Source organism: Corvus kubaryi, unplaced genomic scaffold, assembly GCF_017639235.1.
Source record: "Corvus kubaryi isolate FWS band 111438036 unplaced genomic scaffold, C.kubaryi_AGA036_p1.0 133, whole genome shotgun sequence".
Taxonomy (NCBI): domain Eukaryota; kingdom Metazoa; phylum Chordata; class Aves; order Passeriformes; family Corvidae; genus Corvus; species Corvus kubaryi.
In genome coordinates this window covers 21,295,952-21,322,423 of record NW_024580667.1, presented here as the reverse complement: position 1 = coordinate 21,322,423, position 26,472 = coordinate 21,295,952, and the positions used below count along the sequence as shown (strand labels likewise).

General features: G+C 41.7%; 1 protein-coding gene across 1 annotated transcript in view; it reads right to left on the bottom strand.

Moving 5' to 3' along the window:
* COL4A2 (collagen type IV alpha 2 chain) overlaps positions 1–26,472 on the bottom strand; it is a gene marked incomplete at its 5' end in the record, with an annotated part of 101,423 nt that overhangs the window by 7,288 nt on the left and 67,663 nt on the right. Inside the window, 21 exons of the mRNA XM_042032933.1 lie at positions 513–611; positions 747–908; positions 2,760–2,876; positions 4,204–4,329; positions 4,718–4,789; positions 6,058–6,165; positions 7,111–7,218; positions 7,815–7,889; positions 8,695–8,758; positions 10,231–10,412; positions 10,743–10,868; positions 12,119–12,262; positions 13,393–13,563; positions 14,493–14,654; positions 16,812–17,033; positions 18,439–18,546; positions 22,035–22,097; positions 22,871–22,930; positions 23,703–23,904; positions 25,062–25,168; positions 25,256–25,328. Of these exons, the coding sequence (XP_041888867.1) occupies positions 513–611; positions 747–908; positions 2,760–2,876; positions 4,204–4,329; positions 4,718–4,789; positions 6,058–6,165; positions 7,111–7,218; positions 7,815–7,889; positions 8,695–8,758; positions 10,231–10,412; positions 10,743–10,868; positions 12,119–12,262; positions 13,393–13,563; positions 14,493–14,654; positions 16,812–17,033; positions 18,439–18,546; positions 22,035–22,097; positions 22,871–22,930; positions 23,703–23,904; positions 25,062–25,168; positions 25,256–25,328 (2,551 nt within the window). The remainder of the gene's footprint in view (positions 1–512; positions 612–746; positions 909–2,759; positions 2,877–4,203; positions 4,330–4,717; positions 4,790–6,057; positions 6,166–7,110; positions 7,219–7,814; positions 7,890–8,694; positions 8,759–10,230; positions 10,413–10,742; positions 10,869–12,118; positions 12,263–13,392; positions 13,564–14,492; positions 14,655–16,811; positions 17,034–18,438; positions 18,547–22,034; positions 22,098–22,870; positions 22,931–23,702; positions 23,905–25,061; positions 25,169–25,255; positions 25,329–26,472) is intronic.

Genomic DNA, 26,472 nt, shown 5'->3' with positions numbered 1-26,472 from the left:
GTTTTCACTTGGACAGTACACAGATAAGCAGAAGGAAGTTAATGATGCTACTGCTCCCTCATTTGTGACATGGGAAGCCGGGAAGTTCCCCCCAAACTGCCACACCTCTGAGGTGCAGCACCATCTTTTGGTGGGCTTCAAGAGACACAAATACACGATGGTATAGATGGAGTGATGGATTTTAAAGGTCTCCTTAAATATCCAGTATGTCTACTCTGGAGGACTAATTTAGACAAGAAATTCTTTTTTTTAACCCCAAAAAGTAGCTCTGATTTTGGAGTTGGCACCTCATACAAATTAAATTCATAAAGGCAAAAAATTGACTTCTCATGTTAAATTCAGGCATCTGTCCTCTGGAATTTGCCAGAATTTACACAGTCATGCAGGACAGAGGACTCTGGAGGTCTCCTAGCACAACCTCCTGCTCAGAGCAGGGCCAGTTAGATCAGCTCTGTGGAGCTGGAGAATGAGTGGTTTAGAAAGGAGTCACACATCTGACTGCACACACTTACCAGTTACTCCTCTATCTCCCTTGGGTCCAATAGGTCCCAAATCACCTGGAAATCCTGCTGTGCCCATAAAGCCGATGACACCTTGTTCACCCTTACGACCTTTAATGCAAAATGACAAGTGGCATTATTGCATTTCAGTACAAATCAAGTGAGTGCAAAAGTCACAGTATTAAAGCTGCTGTAGCATAGAAGGCTCGCCTGCTTCCTGCCAAGATCAGCATTTCCCATCCTTACCTTTTAGTCCAGGGAATCCAGGCAGGCCAGGTCTTCCTGCTGATCCAGGATCACCTCTACTTCCTTTTGGGCCAATTTCTCCAGCCCTACCTGTTTGTCCACTTTCTCCTTTGCTTCCTGGTGGAGCAGGTATTCCAGGCTGCCCCTGTGGTCCTGGATAGCCTGTTTAGAGGACATATAGATTGTAATCTGTTTATATTTAACACCTGGGCACAAAGGAAAATAACAGAACTATCTAACTGTATCCCATCAGGTTCTATTTCCTTAATTTAAGCAGGAAGCAAATGTTTAGCTCCTCAGCAGACTTACTCAGTACTCCTGCTCCTGCTCTCAGGCTGGCATAGCTGTCTGCAGCAGTGGCAGAGGAATGAGAGCACGAAGCTCCCACAAAATTCAGTGTTATCTCAAGCAAGATTTCAGCAGAAATAAGGTGCCTGCTGAGATACAGCCTTCAATGAACTATTCCTTCACCAGTAAATACCCCACTTCACTGGGTGCCTCCTTGCTTCATCCTAAATTATCCAAGTAGCTAGAGAGAAATCAGAGAGCATCAAGTACCTGACTCAGAGCCAAGGACTTACTGTTCTGTGTATCTTAGTGCTTCAGTTGAACATCTGGAACTAGATAAGTGTTGCTGCCTGTTCTGAGCTTCCCCTCCCCCTCCCAAAGACACTTGCTTCTGCCATGTACTCCGAGCTCCTTTGTTCCAAGCGCGGGCAAAGCCAAATGTAACTCAGACTCTTTAGCAGTGTCTGATTGGCCGGTCACCCCGGGTCCGCCCCCAGTCCTCCCCTTTCCCCTTCTCCTAATAAAAGATGGTCAAGGGGAGGCTCCACTCTCTCTCAGCTCAGCTACTTTCCTGTGAACATCTCTTGTTGTCTGTCTCATTTGAAAGCTTCTAACTGCAGGAAATTGAGCGAGCAGGGAGCTATATTTCTCCCTCTTTGCTTCTGCTGATTTGCTTTGCAGCTGATACAGGTACCGATTTTAGAGCTACTAAAGTGCTGGATTGCCCGTGCTACCTCTCTAGGCTGCTCGAGGCTTTCTAAGGCATTAAACCACTAGCCTAGCCGGTAAAAAGCTGAAAGATACCTTCCACAGAGAAGTACTTCATGCTGTCTTGGGAATTATGGGAACAGCTTCTTTTTCTAGAATTGCATATTGCCTGAAGCTAAACCTGGCAGGTTTCTCTTCAGTTACCTCTGCTGCTTACAAGGCATTTGGACCTTGTTTCTGAGGAGGGGGTGACTTACTAACTAGGGTTTTGAGTGGGGCATCTCTTGTGCTGCCTTTTGAAGCTGGCTCACATGAGGATACAAATGCAAGATGTATGTGGCAAAGTAAGAGTGAGCCACACTTGTCTCACCATTTTGGCTGGGGCATGGTGTTCCTGTTTCCACTCCCCTGACTGCTTGGAGAGTTGGAACCACTATACAGAGTCAGGCCGACTAACATTCTCTTTTAACTTGGAAGCCTAGGTATTTTGCTGGTTTTCAGCTGGTTTGCCTAAGTTTTTGCTGAGTTTACATAAAAATTTCCATCCATCATATAAAGATGTTAGTGGAACAACTGCTAAAAGCTCTTCAGAGTGGCACCACAGTTTGAAATGACTGTGCACTCCAATAAGCAACAGGTATTTTTAAGAGGGAAGAGCTAATGCTTTCCAATGAAATTTAGCTTGCATGGTCATTTCACATAGGAGGATTTTGTAAATGATTAACACAATATTTAATAGACTTACAAGTCTGCCACAGACCTCAGATTTTAGAGTAGTAGATTAGCATAATACTTCTGAAAGTTGTTAAGAGAATTCTGGATTATTTAATGTTATTTGCATGAAATTCAAATCCTTTCATCAGGACAACCTGGAGGAACTGCCTTTTGCTTTCAAGAGGTCTGTCTCTGTTATCTGATGTACCATTAGTTCCGTCCAACAATTTCAGTGTTGTGTTTAATAGGGCTACTTTACTGAATCAATTCAGAAATAACAGTGACTGCTGTTGCATGAATTACCTGGCACTCCATCTAGACCTGGGGAACCTTTATCACCAGGATATCCTGATATATTTGAAATCCCAGGAGGCCCTGGAAATCCTTCCTGCCCAGGAATACCAAAGGGTCCTGGGACTCCTGAAAGGAAGAGAAGAAATAATCAGTACTGCAAGAAAAAAAATGCACAATTGCAATTAAAAGGACTCACCTTAGACTAAAAAGTGGGATTTTCAAAATAGAAAACACCTGCAATTCCTACTGATTTTTATTTTTTCAGATGTTACTGTGGAAGGTTTTTTTTAAAGAATTTTAAAATACTAGTTCTCTGCCAAAGCTCTCTGGGTAGCTAATTACATCTCACTGTGTAGAATACTAATAATCTCGTGTTTGCCAGGTAAAATATTTCAAGATAGCAAGTACTCAAAATACCCTAGGTATACTGAAGCAGGCAGGAAAGCAGCTTTGTTCTTCTGTGCCTGCAGAGTCAGGGCTCACACTTAGCATTTTCTGGGGTCAGTTAAAACCAAAAGTTCAAATCCAAGAAGTTCTCTACAGATGAAAAATTGTTAAATGGCCAAAAATCTGCCCTACCAATAACAGATTATTTTTTAAAGTATATAGAAGTTGTCAGGAAGTCGACCTTCTGTTTATAATTGTGACAAATATCCATGGATGAGGTAAGCTGCTTTTTCTAATGCTTGATAATAAATCTCTGAATAGTGTTTGAGATGGCACAGCGTGTTAGTAACAATAAAGTGTAACACAAAAGAATAGGAATGAGCCATTGAACCACGCAGGCAAAGGCAGTAAGGTTTTATATCTCTGTCAATCCTTAATCCTTTTAGAGCCAAAATGTTGGAAAAATATAAAAAACAAACCCACAAAACCCCTGTAATTTGTTCATAACATCAGTCTGGTGGCTTCTTGATGGATGAAAACCAGGTGGTGACCCATCCTGAGATGAGCACAGCCTGTTACAGCATGGGGGGTTGGACCTTACTCTGCACGAGGGGTGATGGCACCAGCAAAGCACCGTTTATGGGAACAGAGCCCCCGAGGTGTCAGCAGGACCATCACACTTTGACAAACAGTGAGGCTTTCAGGAGAAAGGTAAATATGGACAGGCTTGCAAAAAAAGAGAGAGGGGTCATGCATTTGTGTAACTGGAGCTTCATTAAAAATGTTTGGGGAGCTGATGGCTGAGAGTAGCCTCTGGCATTTGCAGCTTGCTGGGCCCAGTGGGTGCTACAAGATGTTGCTACCATGGGGAAGGACTCAGGCTGTCCAGCACTGGGGAATACACACTGCTGTTTCTGAGCAGGGGCTGGCTGAGCTGCAGCACAAACTCCAAACAGTGACCTTCCTGACTTCGGGAGTTCTCCTACACAACTATGCACTTTGTGACCTCTCTAACACCCACAGATGAAACAAATAACAGATGGATCCCATTCTCTGGAATACAAACCTGGAACACCTCTGTCTCCCTTCTGGCCCGGAGGTCCTCGGCCACCTTCTACTCTGCTTGGCTCTCCTGCTTCTCCTTTGTCACCCACTGTGCCTGGGAAACCTGCAGAGCCATACCCATCTGGACCTGTTGAGAGTTGTTCAGAACAAGAAGGAAAGCTGAAATGTTTCTGCATATAACAATGCATGCTAAAGTACATGTATAGAGCATGTGGATTTACAAAATACATGAGTCTGTAATGGCTCATTGAAAAAAAGGCTCATGATGAGAAAAAAGAACTTGAGGCTTTAACTTTATCAGAGGAAAGAAGTTATAATTTGAAGTTGTGTTCTAATCCACCTGTGGGGTAGCACATGGTGTACGAAGTTGTTTGCCAGAGCCCACAATAATGAAGCACATTCCAAAGCTTTTGAGGACACAGTTTAGAAAGTTGCATTACAAAGACCTCACTAACAAAACTTGAAGCCAACACAATGTTGTGCCTGTGAACAGGCAGAGTAACAGCCTCACTTACCTGGTGATCCTGGTAAGCCCTTAGTGCCTGGTAAACCATGCAGTCCACTGATTCCTCTTAAGCCAGGCTGGCCTGTTTTAAAACGACAGTCATGATTATCATAATAGTTTCTATTAGTCTATATATATTCCTGGGCCAAAAAAAAAAAAAAAAAAGCTTGAATAAATGCTATTCTGTGTTAAAATATGGTGTATTATCTGAAAATTAATTAATTACCATAAGTTTATTATGAAATACACCACACCATAGTTTGTGATTGGCAAATTTTGTAATTATATGATAAACTCATTACTCCAGAGATAGTTTTTAAATATCTCTGATCCATCTGGTAGCATGCCATTAGTTCCAGCCTTGCTTCCATAGTTTTATTAGTACTTATTTAGTTTTCCAAAATCCTCAAGCCAAGACAATTATGACATAATTGTAGACTCTAAATGTGGTTATAATAAAGCTGTCTTCAGGAGCAATTCACTCTGTCTCATTTAAAAAACCCCAACAAAACCCTAATGAAATGTCTAACAGCTACTGTTACTATTGTTACAGGTAAAATTTATTCCATCTATTTGTACCTGTCAAAGTGGTGAATATGATGTTAAAGCTAGACAATGGCCACAGCTCTGGAGGATTATTCAATCTCAGAAAAATAAGTGTCTGTCTGTCTCTCCTCACTGTCTAAAAAAGCAGTCTTCAAAACTGTATTAGCTGAGCTTTGATGCACATTCAGATAGAAGAATCTTACTAAAAGCAGGGTGATTTCTGGCTATAAGGTAGAAAAAACCTGCTAGCTTAATATATTAAGGAATTAAGTGGCAACCATTGAGATTCTGTATCCTATGATATAAACAGCTTCATTTTAAACTATCACCTGCATTTTGATAGCACAATTCTGTCTAAGCCGTAAGGAATTTATTCTTGAAACTCGATACTGAATCAGTTAACAGTTTTTGGTGATGATGTAGGACAAATATGTTGCTTGCTATCTAATGCCACATTCTAATATTCTCATATTGTATATCATTACCCTTGCTGCATATTTAATAATTTTTTATTGTTTTTTCTTCCTAGCTGTCATGAAAAATGAATATGTTTCCTGAAAACTGCTTTCCTAGTTGAAGAGGTCATCAACAGTTAAAATGAGCTGAGAAGACACCAGAAGCCATAAATCAGAAAGCAACCACATGTGTCTTTGTTAATACACCTGGACTTTGTGAGGAATAAATGTTTTAGCAGGGGAAACTCTGCCACTCTGAACTGCAAAAACCCCCTTTCTTCTTCACCCCAAAGGAACATTTGCAAGTGTTCAGACAGAAATGATTGAATAGCTGAAACTGTACAAATACCTGCTTGTCCTGGTAAGCCAGGCCAGCCGGGAGTTCCCTTTTCACCTGGAAATCCAGGTGTCCCAGGGCTTCCTTGCTGCCCTGGGGGGCCAACCAGTCCTGGCAAACCTGTGTGACAACAATGAATCATTGGTCATGAGCATCCTTAAAACCAGCAGCCCAAAACACCAACTTGTGCTACTTTCATTCCCCCAGGCAGCAAACTGAAGACTTTCCCTTCCTAATGTCATTGTATGACACTGCACTGCTCATCCAAGTGCAAGAAAACTAAAGAGAGCACAGGTAGGAGAGACAAACTCATTACAAATTTCAGGTTTCTGACAACCTCAGAAAAGACAGTGGGCTCCTCCTATTAAAATGATAATTTGACTTTTATTGCCAGTTACAATAAGTGATTTCATTGCTGTGCATGTTACTTACTTTCCCCTTCTGCTGTGCCTGTTTTGCCTTTCTGACTGAGAAGCTCATCAGACAAGAACTGTTTCCCAGTGAGGCACCTATCAAAACTCTTCCACTTTTGCCTGGAGTTTCTAAGCCCTCTAATAAGGAGAAATGTGGAACAACTGTTCTGAAAGAGCCTTTCCATGATCCTCCTGCAACAAGACATGTTCTTAAGTCCTGAGTGTATGATCTGGCCTCAGCTGAACCTGACTTGGATTCTCTTGTACAGTTGGCCAATGAGCCTGGCTCGAAGGCTCTGTAACTGTGTCCTGGGGGATACTGACTTCATTTATGGCAGAAAAGGTCATTGAAAAGCCCACTCCTTGTAGTACTGAGACAACACTAGAATACCTGAGTATGCCAGCAATACAACACTTTGACTGGACGCGTGGTTGCTATAAAGAAGCAAAAACTGGTATGAAGCAGAGTTAGGTTTCTGCAATTTTCTCTTAACTTCTGCTGTGAGTTCCACATCCTTGTCACTGCTCTTCACCAACTTACAGAATGATGAACATATTAAAAAACATAATGACTTTCTTTTGATGGAAAGAGTATTTTTCTTTTTCCTCTTAAACAATGTTATTCTTTGAAGTGTTAAAAAGAATATTTTACCTTCCGGTCCCACAGAGCCAGGGACACCCTGTGTGCCCTTGAGGCCTTCAATGCCAGGGAAACCAGGATCACCACCTTCTCCTTTTGACCCCACACCTCCTCTTATACCTGGAAAACCACAAAACCAGTACCTTATTTTAATATCTATACAACCCTAAGCAAACAAGCATAAAGTGAACTTGGCTACTGAATGGGTCCTGGTCTTGCCACATAAAGACATTCTTCTAGTCAGGGTGCTTACGTAATCTGGGAGCATGAACAGTCGTCTGGCCAAACGATCACTGAACTTGTTTTTAAAAGTACTCCCCAAATTATGTGGAATATGACACTGATGTTCAAGTGGACTGCATGTGCAGGGAAATTTTAATACATTACCTAACAACTCAATCCAAAATCTATGAGACTTTGCTATCCCATCTTCTATAATCATGGCCTGATAATGCTCCTTTGGTCATCAATAGCAAAAAAAATAATATAAAAATGTTTACTAGAGTTGCATGTGATGATGTTTACTGCTATAATGGTATTTTCAGTTGAAGAGGCAAATGTAGCGCATATTTATTTCAATAAAGAAAAGATGAACCTCTCCTGGAGCTGTCATGAGAGCACACATTCAAGAGCCCATACAAAACTCCCCCTCCCTTCCTCTGGGAACTTTAATATGTGAAAGAAATACATCCAAAGAGCAACTGTGAAATTAATACCTGTTAAGCCTGGCACACCAACTTCCCCTTTAAGGCCTGGCATTCCTGGTAAGTTTACAGTATCTCCCCGATCACCTATTTCAAATAAAAATGAACACGAGTGGTAAGGCTTTAATTTAAACAGTACTTCCTGTTGTTTTGAGGAATTGCAACTTGAGGCAAAATTCAACAATTATCTTTCTAGAATAAACGAGGAGTAAATTAAAGCAAAAAAAAGTCTGTAGAACAGCCTCCCTCCTTGCCACAGATGGATTTATCCATGGACAGCACATGTGGCATGAAATTAACAGTATTAACCTTTTTACAGCCTCCCACATCTACAATATCATTCTGTAAGACTGTGGAAAGACTCTTTGAGATTGAAGATCCACTGAGACCTGTGGTGATCCGTTTACTCACTGCTTTTCTTATCCCATATTGTTCCCCCACCCCGCTTTCCCCTGCCCGTAGCCCTGGCCCCTCCCCTCGGGCTCTCCCTATTGGTTCCTGTACCCCAACTCTGCCCATGTACCGCCCCTGAGCCCCTGATAAAACCCCCCTGCACCCGGATCAAGAGGTCTCTCTGTTTCTGGGGATTGCAGGGACGAGGTGTAACCATTAAAGGTCCTCTGAAACCCTTATGGAGGGACCCTTCTCGCCTCCTTTGCTGTCACTGTGTTGTAGAGCTGAGAGCTGCCGGAGCAAGAGAGTGGAGCCGTCCGAAGTGGACTACGAGAGGGCAAAATGGTCACACTGCCCTAAACACTCCGCTGAGCTCCCAGGGAAAGCTGCAGCTTGCTAAACGAAACCTAGCACTGCAACAGAGACCCCTCAGATCTTAATGTCACGTATTTGATGGGTGATGAATACGGAGGGTGCTCAGATAAGAGAACAAACTCACCTATTTCTCCATGTGAGCCAGGAGTACCAAAATGGCCTGAAATTCCTGGAATGCCTTTTTCTCCCTATCGTATGATTGAAAACAGGCATCAGTTAGTGAGGATGAGCATTTAGTCAACCTTCCAAGCAGCTGGTTTTGGAAATATTTTAAAAAGGCTATTAAATTTCCCATTTTTGAGTTTCTTTAGTACTTTATAGAGTGATTTGGCAGCAGTCAGTTAATCTAAATCAGTACCAACCAAGGGAGAAGTTATGTTTGCAAAGGCTTAAGTCTGAAATTGAGGACATCTTATTGTGCATATAAAGTAGTGAGTCCTTGTGCTGGTTTTGGCTGGGGCAGATTTAATTTTCTTCATGGTAGCCAGTACAGGACTGTTTTGTGCTGGATTTGTGCTGGAAACACTGCTGATAACACAGGGATGTTTTCATTCCTACTGAAATGCGCTTCCACAGTGTCGAGACATTTTTTGCTTGTCACCCCACGCTGCCAGTGAGCAGCCTGGGGGTGAGCAAGGATTTGGGAGGGGACACAGCTGGGACAGCTGATCCCAACTGACCCAAGGGATATCCCACACCATATGGCCTCATGCTCAGCATATAAGGCAGGCGGGACAATAGGCTGGGGGGTAACAGTGCTTGGGCATTGGCTGGGCATCAGCCAGTTGGTGGTGGGCAATTGTTTTCATTTGTATCACTTGTCTTTCTTGGGTTTTATTAATCTATCATTATTATATTCCTTATTATTATTATTATTATTATTATTTATTGTTATGATAGTTTATTTCAATTAGAAAACTGTTCTTATTCACTTTTCACCTTTTTGAGTTCTCTCACTTTAACCCTTCCAATTCTCTTCTCCCCATCCTGCTGGGGATGTTTGAGGGACCAAGTGATAGGGTAGGGCTTAGTTTCTGGCTGAGATTAAACTGTAACAGTCCTGCAGTCCTTGGTTAAAAAAAATTTTACTGAAACCTAAAGGCAAAGAGAACCTGAGAAAGGCATATAGTTTTTGTCTCTCTTAAATAAATTATGTCTGTGAGTCTACTGTCAGGCCTTTTCTAAGCATTTATTTCTTTCAGTGTAACATATTTTGCAGCTGAAGTGAATCACAGTGAATTACCCTCTAGAAGCTAAGGTTCTTAGGCTCTTTTACTGTTAAATAAGTGACAGTGAGTAACTTTTGGCAGTGATACCATCAAGTTCTGGGAGAAAAAGAAAAGTAAGCCCAACATTGAGAATAATTTTTACCAGCAGCTGCAGCAACAGAACCAAGGAGCTAGAAGGAACCATCTGGGTCCTCATTGGCAAAAAGTTGGCACATGAAATTTGGATGTCTCACAAGGAGAAAATAAATGACTCTGCTTAATTAATGTTGGAGGGAGCAAGCAAAAATATTTGATCTATTTATTCAATGCTTATGGCATTTTTATCTTTGCACTGCCGTTGTTCAGCAAAATTTCAAGGGGTGAATGCCACTTGCTGAGAAGCTGAATGCCAGCACAGGGGCACCAACATTCCCTCATGTGTGTGAACTTACTCGGACTCCTGTGGTGCCAGGGAAGCCTCTGATGCCAGGAGAGCCAGCAGGACCAGGATACCCTTTCAGACCTGTCAGCCCTTTTGCGCCGATGTCTCCTTTCACACCAGCCACGTAGCTGGGATGCCCAGGGGACCCTGGGGTTCCTGTCTTTCCAGGAAGGCCTGGCATTCCCTTGCTACCTGCAGGCAGGGAAGAAGAAATGTAAGTAAGGAAAGACTGACACGCAGTTGCTTGTGTGTAAGAAGTTTTCCTGCTAATGGCCGTCTCGAAACATGGCACCACAGTGTGCTGTACAAGTCCACACACACCCACCCCCCACCCCTCAGAGCTTTCCTTGGGGGTGACTCCGTGAAATGCAGCCAGGAGCTCAGCTTCTGCTGTCAGAGACCTTGCTAGGCAGGCTGCAGCACAGTGGTAAAATGAGCAGGGAATATTTAATATGGTAGCTGAGAACAAGCACTGGCTGATAATCCTGAATGTGCTTGCCTTGTTTTATTGTGACCACTGACCTTTTAAGCCAAAGAATCCCTTCGTGCCCCTTTCTCCAACATCTCCTTTTTCACCTTTGACTTCCATCATCATGCTGGGCATGAGCTTTGGAGGTTCTCCTGGGGGGCCTTGATCCCCACGGTCACCTAAAGGGTAAAAAATCCAACTGTGTTACAAAATGTTAGTCAGCAGCACTGTTGGGAAAAGTGAACAGAAGAGCGAATTAGGAAAAAGGAATGTCCTTGCACAAGCTACAGAAAATCCACCTTCATGAAAAGTAACCTGTGTCAATATAACATGGCAGTGCAAGAGTCACAGTTAAGAAAACATGAAAACAGAGCTCAACTTTTGTACATACAATCCCGGGAGCTGGACCCAGACTCGCCTGTGATAGATAATTTATCTCTCAACAGATCAGTTAGGAATCAAGTGTTTATAAAAAACCCCAAAATCATGGTTTATAAAAAACCCTGAAAAGCACACAGAAGAAAGCACAGAAAAGTAGTTAATTTCTATTAAAAGGGAATTCTCAGTCAAAAAGCCTTGGGCAAAAGAAAGTGTTTGGATTTGTTATCTGTTATAGTGTTCACTTTATCAATAAGTATCAGTGATATCAGTAAATAATGTCTTGAAGAAGGGACCCATATAGACTGTATGACTGTATTTAGTTCTTTGTGGGGTGCAGAGACAGGCCAGTAACCCAGACTTGTCCCCTGTGATTATGCATTGTCTTATATTTCTTTGCCAAGAAGCATATTTGCACTTCTCTTCACAGGGGCTGCTTTCACACTTGGCTTTTGCTGAGACTGATGCTGGGATCACTGTTCTGCAATCTCTGAATTGCAGATACTTTTTAAAAAAAATACCAATCTCAGGGTGCCTAGAAAGAACATTTTGGCCTTGTGGCAAAGCATTTATTTAAAGATAATTGTGTGCAATAAAAAGAGGACTGAGTTACAGTTTTCATTTCACCAACGATAATACCAGCTGAATGTTTGTGATTTTTAACTACTTAAACTACTTAATTGTCTGGTTTTCTGAATATTTCACTGTCTTTACAGTGCAACTGGAGAGAAATCCAAGTATTCTCCCCCAAACATCCTATGCTTCCTGGGAAAAAGCTCTCTTGACTTCTGCACATGTCCAGAGGTGCCACTGTCTGAGCTCAGATGAGTAATAAGATGTCTGTCTCCAGCCTTAAGTATGTAAAGAACTAACCTCTCCCTGAGTCTAAAATCCAGGCCTCTTGGCCAGAGGCCCATGTGTGAAATAGGTGGAGGAATGTCTGAGCTAAATTTACCATGTGAAAAATGTGTCTTCTTTGTCTTTGTGTCCTTGTAAAATAGTTCTGCAGACGTGAAGAGCAAACACACTGGTACCACCCATAAGCAAATACCTTTGAAGCCATGGGCACCCTGTGAGCCTTTATCTCCCCGAGCCCCGACTGGGCCAAATTCTCCTTTGACTCCCTTGATGCCTGGTCTTCCTTTTAGGCCTGTCATGCCTTTGAAACCATCAATGCCAGATGAACCTTTCGAGCCTTTAAGGAAAGAAGGGGAAGAGAACTGTTACTTCACTCCGATTTCTGCAAACTAAGTAAATATGAACCAGCAACACATGACAAAATTGTATGAAAACTTCAGTGCAGCAGTACCTATTTTTTGGGTGCTTTGATGCCTACAGAAATCTTTGGGTCTGGAGCAGGCACCCAAGCTCTCTGAGAGGTAGTAGAGCTCCTGAGGTAGTGTACTCTCAGGAGTACACTAACCCGCCTCAACTGGCCAAGAGGAGATGTTGTGGGGATGACCAGAACTTACCGTATTCTTCTGACAGACCAGTACAACCCCTCTCCTAGAGATAAGCTTGAGATAGGTACCTAGTTCCACATAAGGTTTTTAGTCAGCCTGTTCCACATGTAGAGATATGAGTCTAGGACTGGCTGGCCCTTTCTCACCAAAAATTCCCCTACTCCTCTTTTCTAAACAAGAGAATGCTGTTTTACATGGGTAAAGCTAACAAACAGATCTTAATTTCTCTCAAATGAGAGTTGATCAGTACTCCACAGCTAGTCTTGTCCTGTCTTTCCAACTGATGAAATTGCAGCATGCATTTTTAAGCATGCTTTGTGCTCAATTTGGCTTCACATGGAGTTGAACACTGTTGAAACTCCCCATGTGGTGTAGGCAATGTGCATTACACATATGTATTTTCTCATTGCTGGCAGGTGAGGATCTCACCTTCCCAACATAACATTAGTATCCTAAAGTCACCATCGAGGTCTTGTGTTTGGCATTGCTCAGTCCACAGCTCCCAGCTTTAAAAAGCTTTAAAGCCAAGGTTTGGGGAAACATCTCTTAAATTTTACTGAGGACAAGTGGGACTAGGATGAGGGTAAGACTTTTAGAGAGAAAATAGTAAATACTGTATCTTTTTTTAAAATGAGAAATAAAGCACCCATTGCTCTTCTAAATAGGACTGCATATCATGAGCTACCACTGTGCCAAGTACATCAGAGGGGAAAACGGGCAGTGATTTTGGAATATATTAGGCACATTATCCTAATTCTACTGTTTTAAATAGAGGGAGACCAGCAGAGAATATGTCTGGCTCACCTCAGCACAGAACAGCTTTAATCAATTACTGTTTTCAAAGCAGCAGTCCAGAGCTCACCTTTATCTCCTGGAAAGCCATCCATTCCACTTATGCCAGGGGGACCAGTCACGCCACGTATACCTGGTAATCCTGTGAGACCCATGTCACCTTTGTCACCAGACAGACCCTTCAGGCCCACAGGGCCAGGAAAACCTTGCTCACCATCTTCTCCCCTAGCACCAGGTGGACCTGTCATGTAAACGTGAGAACAGGGAGAGTAAAAAAGGTTTGGACATAGATGATGATTCATACAAGGTAGCTCAAGAGGGAGAAAACTGCTGTCCTACCAGCTTCATATTGAAGGAGGGAAATCAGGATTTTTTTCATCAAAGAATTGCAGAAATGGCTGCAAAGATAAAGCAGCTCATCAGTGTGAACCAGCCTCGCTATCAGTTTGGTTCCACACCCACTCCCAACAGGACTTTTCCCTCCTCTTTAATTTAAGAATTAAGCCCCTTTTCCATAAGACTACCCCCATTTGGTGGCTCCCTTTTCCCAGTCTGCCAGCAGCAAGCTCTGACCTGACTTGGTAAGTGGCTATAAAAAGAAAAGCAGCAGCTCTGCCTGTGAAGAAATTTCATCCCCAAGCTTAATTTTCCGCTGTGGAAACCATACAATGGCCCTGCCACAGAGGACTGGCAAAAGGAATGACACAGTGATGCCTTAAGAGGCCTCCTAGACACAGAGACTAGACAGGAGTAAGGAAATAAGGTAGGTATTTATTTGAAAGGCCTTCAAAGGTACCCCCTGGGGAGCCAGAGGCTGCTGCCAAGATGGACCCCAAGATGGACGACAGGTCACGAGTTCTTCACACTTTTATAGGTTTGGTTCATTTGCATATAAGGGTTAATTCTCCAATTAAAGCTTCAGCTAATGATGTAATTCCCCTCAGCTTACCCCCCCTTTAGAGGCTTTTTGGTTTATACTTTTTGGCCTAGGACAGTCTAGGTGTCCTTGGAGAGCAGGCCCAGGGAGGCTTTGTTATGTCTACCTAGCACGAGAGAGCAAAAGTTAACAGGCTACAAGAAACTTTCAGAGTTACACACTAGGCAGTACAGAAATTGAAAAATATAAAAGTTAAAACCTAAGGCATCAACAGGACCGTGTTACTTCCTCACCAAGAGGTCCTTGAGAGCCAGGCCCACCATCTGGCCCACGGTTTCCTGGTGGACCTGGGAATCCATGTGTTCCCGGTGTTCCTGGTAATCCCATCAAACCAGGGAGACCTTGTGGCCCTGGATCTCCTTTGGGTCCTGGCAAACCTGGGCTACCATCCGCTCCTAAAAGACCAAAATCATGCATTAGTGAGCATCATATCTAGAGAGCTTGTCTTTATATATCTCTTCTCTGTACACCCTAGTCTTCCAGGGTGTGTTTTTCCTTTGAAAATTCAGTGAGAACAGCAAAAACAAACTAAAGGACTGGTCTTTTGATTTAAAATAATTGACGTTACCAGCAATTATCTCAGTATTTGTGTCAGAAAGGTTGATTGACTCTTTCAAATGAATGGTAACAATTTGGCACCATGTAGATATAGATAGAGCAGGTCTCTTTCAATTTTAATCCCAATAATTCTGTAATTCCTGAGCTCTCTGTCACATATATCTTAGTAAGAACTGAATCAAGCAGCTGACTAAACCACTGAAATAATGCTATGTATCTTTTCTAAAATGTTATAGGCAGGAAAAGCAACATTTAAGGCAGATGGTGGGATCTGTAGTGTTGTTTAGAAATTTTCATGTAAGGTCGTTACAAGGCATTGATTTGTAAGACCGATACAAATTCCTAAGCAAAAAGGCCCTGATTCTACATGACTTACTGCACTGGGTGAAAATTTATGTCTCTACCATGTAAGGGCAAAGAGGGTGTTAAGTTTTAAAAGATAATGCCTGCTTTTCATTCAGCTTGGAGAAGCAACAGCATCCAAGTAGTACATGGCATTTAAAATCCAGGTCAAGCGGATCTGCTTCTCTTTATTCAGGTTTTACATCAGTGTAGGTCCATTGGCTTGACTGTAGTTAAATGAGCTTTATAATTGTGGTCACTTAAAGTGGGTTTTCTCAACAACAGCATACAGGCTTTAGTTTGCTATTCTGAGTGAAGTGGCAAAGGTGGCATAAAGGAATCCCTAGCCATTTCATGTAAAATTAAGAAAGTTCATACTCATACAAAAATTCACGTGCCATTTGGAGCCATTCTCTCAGAACTGTAAAATAAATTAAGAACAGACAAACTAGTAATGCTTTTTATTTTTGCTGTATTTTTTACTACTGAAAGCTCAGTTCTACAGAAATGCTTACAAAGAGAGTGGAAAATCACACCAAATTTTTTGTTTTCAAATGAAATTGGATTTCTTCCCCTTTTCAGAGGTGTTAGTGATATTTTCTGCCTTTTCTCAAACCTGTGAAGTGCCACAGAGCTGCTTTAATCCCTTTCCTTCACTCTGGGGCTCTACTGCAGGTGAAACCAGCTCTCCTCACTTCAAATAACTCTGGGAAGACAACGCTCTTCTTTATTTATTTTCATCAAAAGTCATGAGAAGGATATCCAAAACTAGTTCCTGCGATAAACCTTGCTTCGAGCTAGTCATACAATTACTGCTCCTCTCTCAGTTCCATACAGGGGAAGGGGGTAATCAGCAGTCCTAATTTAATTATGTGTCCAAATGCTATTGAAACTCTGTAGCAGGGTATGCTAAATTCCCACATGTGCTTTTGAAAGTCCTTCACAGAGTTCAGAGAGTGAAAAAGTCAGATTTTGTAGAGAAACTCTGTTTTCTGCAGGGATTTTAGAGTGTTTTTTATGGTCTGTGAAATAAACTAAAATGAACACCTTGAAGTTGTGAATCAGTATATAATGCTATCTTTTTCTTATTCGTGCGTGCCCAAAGACTGACAAGGTAAAATAGCTTATTAGCAGTTACCTAACTCTATGTCCTCTTAGTTAAAATTTACAAATTTGGCACTACTGCAATGTGCTGATCAGCAAAGCCATGCAGTATCCAGACATCTTTTGGTGTGGGAAAAAATTGCTGTATGTACTATTGCTATATGTAAGTGAAAAGTCAGGATAATAGCGACATCACCATTCCCTTAACTACAGTGAAAAAAAAATAGCAGTACATCTGAAAGCGACAAAGATGAGCAAAATCCAGTTCTCTGGTATCCTACCGTAGTTGATTTCATGTAGAGCAGTGTGAAGGAGAGCTAAACGTAAGCATTGGATCTCCAGAAAGTGTTCAGAGGAGCCAGGCAGATTGGCAACAGCTGACACAGAAGTGGAAAGAATGGGAGATCATCCGGCACTGGGAATGGATAGTGGGGTCATCAGTACCTCTGACGCATCCTAACCTGCTCTCTTACTACTCTCACATCCCTACAATTTGGCTGCATTTGTATCACACTCTTAAATATTTCTTTATTTGAAGGAGTGTTTACCTCTAGTTCCTGGTATGCCTTGATCTCCTGGTGCACCTTTCAGCCCTGGGAAGCCAGGGAGGCCAACATCCCCTCGGGAACCTGCTGCTGCTCCAAACACGTCACCAGGAAGGCCCTTCGGTCCTGGTGCTCCTGGAGCTCCGGATTTCCCTGTAAGGCCTGGGTGCCCCTGCAGTCCAGGTAGACCATTTGGGCCTCTGTCTCCTCTGGGTCCAGTAAAACCTGTAAATAAAACAGGGACTAGGCATCACAGGGTTCACTACAAATGCTGGAGTTCAAATCCTACATATACCAACATGATGCCCCCGTTACCACAAATGACAAGGCTTCTTGTGGACTGGAAAACTGGACCTGGACTGAAAATGAAGCCCAAGCACTAGTGAAAGATAGCATGGAAAACTGCAGAGAATTGGTCTCTGTGGCCTGGGAGCCATGTGGGAGCCCTAATTTAGCAATTAGAGCACTCTGTAGAGCTTAGCAGGGGAGATAGAGGTTCATGGTCCTGCCCTGTGCTGCACAGAGCCATGTTTTATGATCCATCCCTTGCCTGTTGACCAGGAAACGCATCAGCTTTTCTTCTGCTTTCTCTGTTGCTACTACAGATGCTGTAGATGAGTCTAGAGAATACTATCAGGCCATGTGCTGCCTGAGGGCAAAGCAGTACCTGGCACTGGATTTGGGAAAGTTTGCAGCACTTCAGAATCTGTGGGGATTTAGGACTTTGAAATCAGGTAACACAAAAAAATTTCCAGAGAGCTCATAAATTAAGTTGCATCAATGGCTTTTGTATTGGGGTACAGAAAAAACCCCAAACAACTCAGTACCCATTTCTCTGACCAAATAAACTACCACAGGGAAGTGGTAGTTTCTGGAGGTAATTCCTGTAATTCTTGCTGGACTGACTGAAGATTTGTGAACATATAGACCCTCTGCAGCTTATATGTGTGTGCCATTGCATGGATCACATGTGCAGTGGCACACACGCAGGCTCATCTGACTTGCTATGTACAAACAGACATCTGCCTTGATGTGCCTTGAATTGGTGTGCCTTGAACTGATGTGTCTTGGACATCCTGGAACCTCTGGAATGATACAGAAGCTCTGGGATTTAAAAAATCTGCACCTATTACAGACTAGCACAAAATCTGACAGGCACTGAACACTTGCAAACACTCTGGGAACAGAGCTGCCAATGTGCATGGTGAGTACCTAGTACTCCACCTTTGATATGTCCAGTATCATTTATACTGATATTGAAAAGAATTGAATGGAATAATACTATTATTTTCTTCCTTTCTGCATCATCATTATGAGTATAATGCACTTGGAATCTGACCTATCTTATTGAATTTCTTTATGACAATTTAATGAATTTTTACTGTCACATTTATAATTTTGCACAATAAAGCAGATTTTAAAAGGTTGGCATCTATGAAATTTTTCATCATTATGGAAGTTGCAGGAAATACTTCCGGATTTGAAAAGTAGCAGTTTTGTCTAATGGCTTATTGATTCAATGTAGAAGGGAAGGTAAGTGAAAATGTACCTGGAATCAAGTAGTTGTGTTTCAGTGACTGCAGTAAAAAGGTCAAAAGTATGTAAAGAATGACTAATTATTTCAAGATACCTGGAGGACCTGGGAATCCTTCCCGACCTGGATCACCTCGTGTACCATTTAGCCCTGGGAAGCCCATTGGACCTGGATCACCTGGGAATCCTCTTGCACCTTTTGCACCTAAATTATATAAAAGGAAGTAAGAAAGTGTGATCTGAACAAACAAAACAGAAATGTGCACATAATGTAAAAAAAGGTAGTAGTAAATACCACCATGATGTGTTTCTGGATGCAAAGATGAAACTTCAAAAAAAAAATTAATGGGGCTATACAGTAGCTCTTTAGAAGTATCCAAGATCCCAAAACATGGACCAAAAATCTAGGTTAAGTGCTTTTACAAACATGGATTAACCTGAATTTAAGACCAATGATATGGAGACTACTAGGTTGAAGATAATTAGTTTCACAGACTTTTGGAGTCTTTCAATATTTTGTAAATTAAGGATTTTAGTTTAAGGTCAAAAGGCACTATCAAAAAAGAATGTTCACAGAAATGGGCACAGATGAGATGCTGTAGGAGGAAAAAAATTTTCCCTTCCCTGCTAAACTGATCACAGAACAAGAACAGACTGGTTTAGATAACCAAGGAGCAGAAATGTAAGGCTAAAGGTTAGATCTAATAACCCCAAAAATGAATACAAATTAACTAGCCTTATTACTATTTTTGTAACATTACAGGTCTAGAGATTCCCTCGTAAAAGAAAGGATGTGCCCTGAAAAAGTGTTCTTCTGGCAACGACCTCTTGTTCATACTGATTTTTCTCCTGACAGCAAAAACGGTACCTTACTTCCTTGTGATACATTATTTGACACTTCAGTAAGGGCAAATATTACTGTTTTTTAACATCTCAAAACCTACAAGCATTTTGTAGGATTCCTTTATCATGTTTCAAAAATTATGTATTTTTTTCAGTGCAAGTTTTTTTACATGAGTCTCATTAGTTCACTGTATTCCAAGTGAATCAAGATTTTTTGTAAAGTTCTTTGAAAATAATTCCTTTGGAATGCTTTGTTTCCCTACCCTCTCCAGCACTCTGAACTTTCTAAGTTCCCAGCTCAGGCTTGAAGGTCAACAACATGCTTTAACATTTAAAATGTTGCTGCTTAGCATCACCATTAATTACAACTCATTTATTCATTACTGAAAGCAAGTTTCCCTAACTATGACGAACCAAGGAAACTTGGTTTGTCACTTGGATTTTAATACTTTTTTCCACTTTAGTTTTCCGAATTTCCATTATTTAACCATGATTATTTGTAATTTTAACTATCATTTGTGAAGGGGAGAAGGAAACATTTAGAAATATGAGAAATAAGGTGCATATAACCAGCCAATGCAGTGTGCATAACATTTCACAGTGCTGTGAAGGAATATTTTTCTCTCCCTTATATGACAAATAACTTCTCAGGAAGAAATCAAAAGGAAAATCTTAGGCTTTCAGGTCTCAACGAAAAACTCCAATGTGCCTCTTACCTGAATGGCATCTTGGTCTTTTTTCCCATCTGCAATAACTGACTTTCATTAATTCTGTTCAGTATAGCACTAATTAAAAAGCCATGTGAGAGAAAGAAGGTGCAGAGGGAGAATACAACCACTGCTTACCACATATTTCAGTAACTCATTATGTGATGTTAGTTGGTGATGACGTTGTGCCAAACAGCAGTGAGAAAAATGCTTTTATTTTGGGCCAATGTTTAGTTTGCAAATGTTTTAGCTGTATGTTTGAGACAGAAAACAGCTTAAACATTTTATTCAACAGCAATCGTGTAGGTCTTGAGACTCCTGAATAACCAAGATGAAACTCAGGGTGGGCTGTGCGTGTTGCCAGGAATTTCAAAGGAACACAAGGACATCAGGGTGGGAGACTATAAAGACAACTCCTTTCTCGATACACTGTGGTCATTAGCACCTAGGACACCAAGAGACTTTATTGTCTGCAGTGGAGCTCCATGCTGGCTGAAGAGAAGGTGGGAAATCTTGTGGACAAACCACATCACTCTAAGCAGACAATGAAAACGGTGTAAAGAAGGTGTGGGTGCTTTTGTGTCAGTCTGGACAATGTGAGTAGAAATGATTCTCCAGACAACTCAGTTGACACAGCTATGGCAAAAAGAAGCTGTGAAAATGTGTCCTTTCCCTCCCAGGCTTCCAGTTCCAGAACTGCCTCAGGTTGAAATGCAGCTACGAACAGAGCTCTGCACTGGGCTCTGCAAGGGGCCTTTCCCAGGTTTTGGAGAGAGAGGATGAAAACCAAGTCTTAAAATAACTAAAACATGTAAGCTAACAAAGACAGAGAAAGATCTGTTAAAGAGCTAACCAAGAATACAAAACGTAAAACACAAGAAAACAGCATCACTTGTGTTACAGCAGTCTTACAGCTGGGAGTTAAATCTGACTGTACTCACTGGAAGAAAAACCATCAAGCTCATGTGAATGAAGGAATGAACAAATCATCATACTCAGAAAAAAATTACAAATATTGCAAGGAAAACAAGAAGCATTGATCCTAGCAACAAACTTAGGCATTAGGACTAAGGAAACACAGGTAATCTTTCAACAGACATAAAATTTTCCCTTTTAAGATCCATTAGTCTTTGATAAGTCAATCAGTCAATCCATGTATGCCATAATAAACCCTGTGCTGAAAAAAAAAAAAAGCTTGACCTTAAAATTTATACTCCAGATCTCTAACCTTGGCTAAAGCACAGCAGCACAGGAACAGACGCATCAAGAATTTCATATTTCCCAAAATGTGAAGGACCCAGCTATGGTTTTTGTCAGTGTCGTTACAGCTGGTAATGAGAAGGACTTACTGAAAAAGAGTTTTATTGCTTAGGCTGGGAGTACATAAGTTTATGGAAACTATAAGCACTGGTCAGACATTCCCTCTTCAAGGTCAGTCATTATGACCACTCACCACATCTTGCCCATTTCTCAATTGCATCTCACACAGTCCCTCAGGCTCTGTCCTCACCTCCTCTTCCTCTTGGAAGGAGGTGGGGAACCCTCAGTGCTGGGGAGGCCCAGGATGACCAGATGGCCCCTCTGGGCTAGGGGGGACCAGCTCTGCAAGGAAGGTGTACGTGGCTACAGACAGCACAGCCGTGTTGTGTCAGACAGCCCATGACACTGAGCCACGTCACAGACTTTAGGCTCACACTTGCTGAAGGCGCTCCATATGTCACTTGAGGAGGAACAGTAAGAAGGATGTGTCACAGTCCTCCATTGAAGCCTTTTATCACCCTGCTCTCAGAGGACAGGATTTGCCTTGTGAGGTGTCCAGTCAGTTCTGAGAGACCTCAGTACAGTCTCTACCAATAAACCTCTGTATACTCTTACTGACTTGCGTGTGGAGAATAGCAAATGGGCTGTCCTTGCTGCCTTCTGTTCCATGGCTGACATTCATAGGCAAAGGCAGGCTTAGTTCAGGAATGGTGAAGTCACCTGAGCTGCACACTGCTTAGGTCTCTCTGGGAGGGCTAGGTTAATGCTGTCTTCCAATGAAATTTCTAAAACTCGCTGTCTGCTAAGGCTCGGCTTTAATTGATATGGCAAGATACTCCTCAAATACAGTGTATGTGGGAAACAGGTGAAGGCAGAACATTACCTGTGGCTCCTGGCAGTCCTGGCTTGCCTTGGGATCCCTTTGGTGGCCTTACACAGCCTGCACCTGCAAACAAAAACCAAAGTTAGTCACACTATACGTGCTCCTATGCTGCCTCTCAATGTCTCTGTGCCTGTGGTTGAGACAATTTCATTAAAACAGGTGAAGGAAATTAACAACCAAACTCCTAATTTGAAAAGAAATTTTATTCTTCATTGAAAAAAAATTGGCCACGGGTGGCATTTTCAGGGGAGCACTCAAGCTGATCTCCACCCCAAGAGCTTCTCTTCTATTTTCCAGGGGCTATGGTCGCTGGTCCAGTTGGACCAGCATGGGAAGGGTAGTCCAGCCTCATGGATGACTGTATTTTTCAGAATAAGAGAAAAACTTTGTTTCCCTCTGGCCGATTTATACCCTTGAAGAAAGCAAGTCAATTTTTGTAAAAATCTAAGTGTTTTTTCTTTTGTGTCAAATTGCACTGAAAATCTTCATTCAAAGTTCTTCTTTAAAAAAAGTTGCTAAAATTTTCTTGGGCACCTGTTTTCTGGTACTGTTTTTATAGATTGCACAGTAATCATTATTTTGTTACAATAAGCACTCAGGAGTGATGAAATAAAGAATCTCTGAATTGTAGAGCTAGAAGTGCAGTAATTTTAGAAAATGTTAGATTTGATTAATTTACTTTAGAGCTATATGGAGTATATGCATGGTTATTTGTTACCTAAAGTTCAAAGAGTTTACAGCTAAGAGCATCCAAAGCAGTCATCAGAAAGAAAGTATCAACCCATAAAAGCATCATAAAGCTAAAAAGATATTCAAGCCATTTGTATGTACAGTACCCGACCATATTGGCTCACTTCCATCTCCTCTAGGAAAGTCTTCAATGACCTGCCCACAGTCTGTGAGCAAAGAATTAGAAAACACAGTTATTATCTAAAGAAGAAAAATTGCAAAAAGACAAAAATGTTCTCAATTCTAACCAAAATGCCTATAAAAACAACAGATAATGTATTCCCTCATGTATTATGCATGCATACAACACAAATTATTTGCTGTAACATACCAAAACACTCTATCCACACACTGATTAGATCCAGGCTTAAAACCTATCCTGTCCAAGTTACGAGGCTGTGTGTCCCATGCACTGTGTAAGGTTGACATGTGCTTGCTTTAGCTTGAGTATTCTGCCAGGCTTCTCGAAGTCAAGGAATAAGACTCTGAGCCTGACCTCTTCTGAATGTAGCCCTGGCATTCCTATGCTTGCAAAGGACTTGAAAAGCTGCAGAGATACTATGAGGAGCTCTGAAGGGTGGATACATGATTTTCTATGGTCAATTAAAAGATTATGTTGGATGGGAAAGATCAGAGAAAACCACCTCTGGGATTTCCAATGGCAGGACATTGCTCCATTGCCTCCAACTGCTTGAAACCTGAAAAATGTTATTTGCTGGCACTAACACATTAATTCATGCTATTTCAATACCTGACATGAAACTACTGGGACTTCTGACGTATCTCCTTCTTTAAGATTTCTGGTCAATACCAGCATTTCCTTTTTCCCCATGGAACCCCCACCAAGCTCTCCCTTTTCAACAGTGTGCTGTATAAATGCTGCACATATCTCTGTGCTGATCTTCCACGGCTCTGAAGTAAGACAGTTGTGTCTCTTACCTAGTTGGCCAGGCTCTCCTGGCAGACCAGGCAGACCTGGTGGTCCTGGGCTTCCATCTTGTCCTTGTTCACCTGGAGGACCCTGGAACCCTTTTGGACCAGGAAATCCTTCACCTGGCAGGCCTGCTTCTCCTGGAAAGCCCTTTGGGCCTAATTCACCTGGATAACCAGGATCACCGGGGAAACCTCTTATAGCATCACCCTGCAGGAAGTGAACAGAGGTGGTCACTCCTGACTTTGCTGAGAAAAAACTGCAATTCAAACAGTTCAACTACTCTCATGAATAACATCTTATAGGCAGTAATTTCTCAAGTGTTGCATCCCAGCTCTTTAAATCAACATTGAAAATAAAGTATTTTTAAAATAACCTGACTTTAATGTAGACCACATGGCAGTAAGGGCATGACAGAAGTGCTCCTCGAGGGAACATTCCTCTAAAAATATTGGCCCATAAAAAGCATTTGGGTAATATGAATCAGTGTTGTGGAGGGACTCCTGGCCCTTTCTGAAAAGCTCTAAGTCGATTTGGGGAGACCAAATGCATTGCTAGAGATGTTCTTTTGCGGCTGAGAAAAGCTGACATTAAAATGCACCCAAAAAGGCAGATTTTTTTCTCTGTCTGCACCCCTAGTGACATTTCTACACTACTGAATCAACATCTTACAAACATCATTAGAGAATACTTTTCTATCTTCAAAAGAAATATAAAGTGCCATCTTCACTGGTAGTAAAAGTACTGTGGTCTAGAGTGCCTGACAGAGCTCTTGCCCATCTTCAAATATGATATATGAGCATCCCAGTGGTTCAAAACATCAATTTATGATGGGCCACATGAATTTTTCTTTCAAGGTATTTAATTTTGCTTATAGAAGAAAGCTAGAAAATGAACAAAGACTACATGTCTAATTTCTAGATAGCTACGGTTAGTTAGGTGAGTTGCTATCAAGCAATATGATGATACAATGTACATTTTAGGATAGAAAATTGTAGTAAATTTTGCTTTTCTTTAAAACAGATGTACCAAAGCTATTGAAGTTCAGTCACAAAGAATCTCAGACCATACAAGAAGGAGTCACTAATAAACCACTAATTACCACAAACTAATCAGTAATCACAAGCTGGCCTAAATGAGTTATACACTACTATTTGTTGTTTAAGTAAAATGGAAATAAAAGTGAAAGATTGTTCTAAAAGCCCTGAGAGTAAACCTGATGCTTTATTTATCAACAACCAGCAAACCCAGCCTAGTTGTGCATCATTATCTGTGAGAGAAGGACAGGCTATAACCCCTCACAACCCCTCAGAATTAAGTGCATTAGTAGTATTAGGTGTGGTGTATTTGCTGTATTCTTTGCTTACTGGAAGGCCAGGCTGTCCTGGTAAACCATCTAATCCATCTCTGCCTGGGAAACCATCTTCACCTCTGATGCCAGGAAGCCCAGGATCTCCTCGGATTCCTTTGGTGCCTAAAGAAGACCTTCCATTGTGAGATCCATCTCTCATTAGTAGTATAAATAATAGGAAAATACAGGTGATAAGAATTTTCACTCTACCTTTCGTAGTTATGTGTAAAGAGTCTCCCTTTTCTCCTTTCCGTCCAGGAAATCCAGCTGGACCCGAAAATCCCTGGTGTTACATACATTGAAAAAACCCAAAACAAACCAGAACTGTTTAAGAAATAAGTACCAAGATTTGCATTTCTACTGTCCTGCTTAAAAAAAAGCCTCCTTAGATTTTACTGCTTTCCTGTTACTTTCCTTGAAGGATTTCCTCTTCAGCAATCCCATTCTTGTGCAGAACCTTTATTAATATGTTCTAACTAGGACCAAGGTCTCTATGGCATGGTAGGGGAGCTTCTGCATGAGGGACACCTGTGGCTTTCCAAGAGCTAGTGTCCTGCAGGTGACTTCTGCTGCAGAACTGCACTGGAGAAAACATGGTGAGTTGCTTAGTGTTAACCACTAGAGAAAAAGCCCTAAGCAACTCTTTGCCACCTTGGAAAAAACCTTAGGGTTCTACTGACATGCAATTCCTCCTGTGCACCACTCCCAAAGAGGACAACCTCACAGCTGGCAGTGAACTGTGGTTCACAGCACCGTTCTGGGGCTGAAAAGTAGCACTACCTTCATTTACCAGACAAGAACTTGGGCACAGAGCAATTAAGTGACCTGCCCCAAATCAAAGACCTGTGGGTAGTTTTTGGTTAGAAGGGAGGGCTGGAGGTCTCTGGCCCAACCCAGCACTTAGAGCAGGTTGCTCAGGGCCTTGCCTAGCCATGCACTGAAAACCTCCAAGGAAGGAAACTTTCTCTCTTGCAAAGACAAACTGTGGTGAAGCTAAAGGGCAGTCTCTGGCATTCCTGATTCTTTGGCATAATGCAGAAACCTCCTCCTGAACAGCCCATCTGAAAGCGAAATTTCTAGCTGCTGGCCAAGAGCCTTGCAATCACAGAACCAAATCCATATCCATGGTAGGTGCCAAGGCCCAGAGGTTACAGACTCGTTTACCATTGACTATTTCATGCCAGTTAGCTTTAGTTCTGAATAATTACACTCATGCTCACTAAAATGTAAGCCTGTTAGGTGCATGTTAGGTTTTCTTCAGCCACCTGTTACTGAATTCCAGGGCAGACACTGAATGGAAAGGATGTAGCTGATAAAGACAGAAAGAAAGATAGAAAGATAGAGAGAGAGAGAAAGAAAGAAAGAGAGAGAGAGAGAGAGAGAAAGAAAGAAAGAAAGAAAGAAAGAAAGAAAGAAAGAAAGAAAGA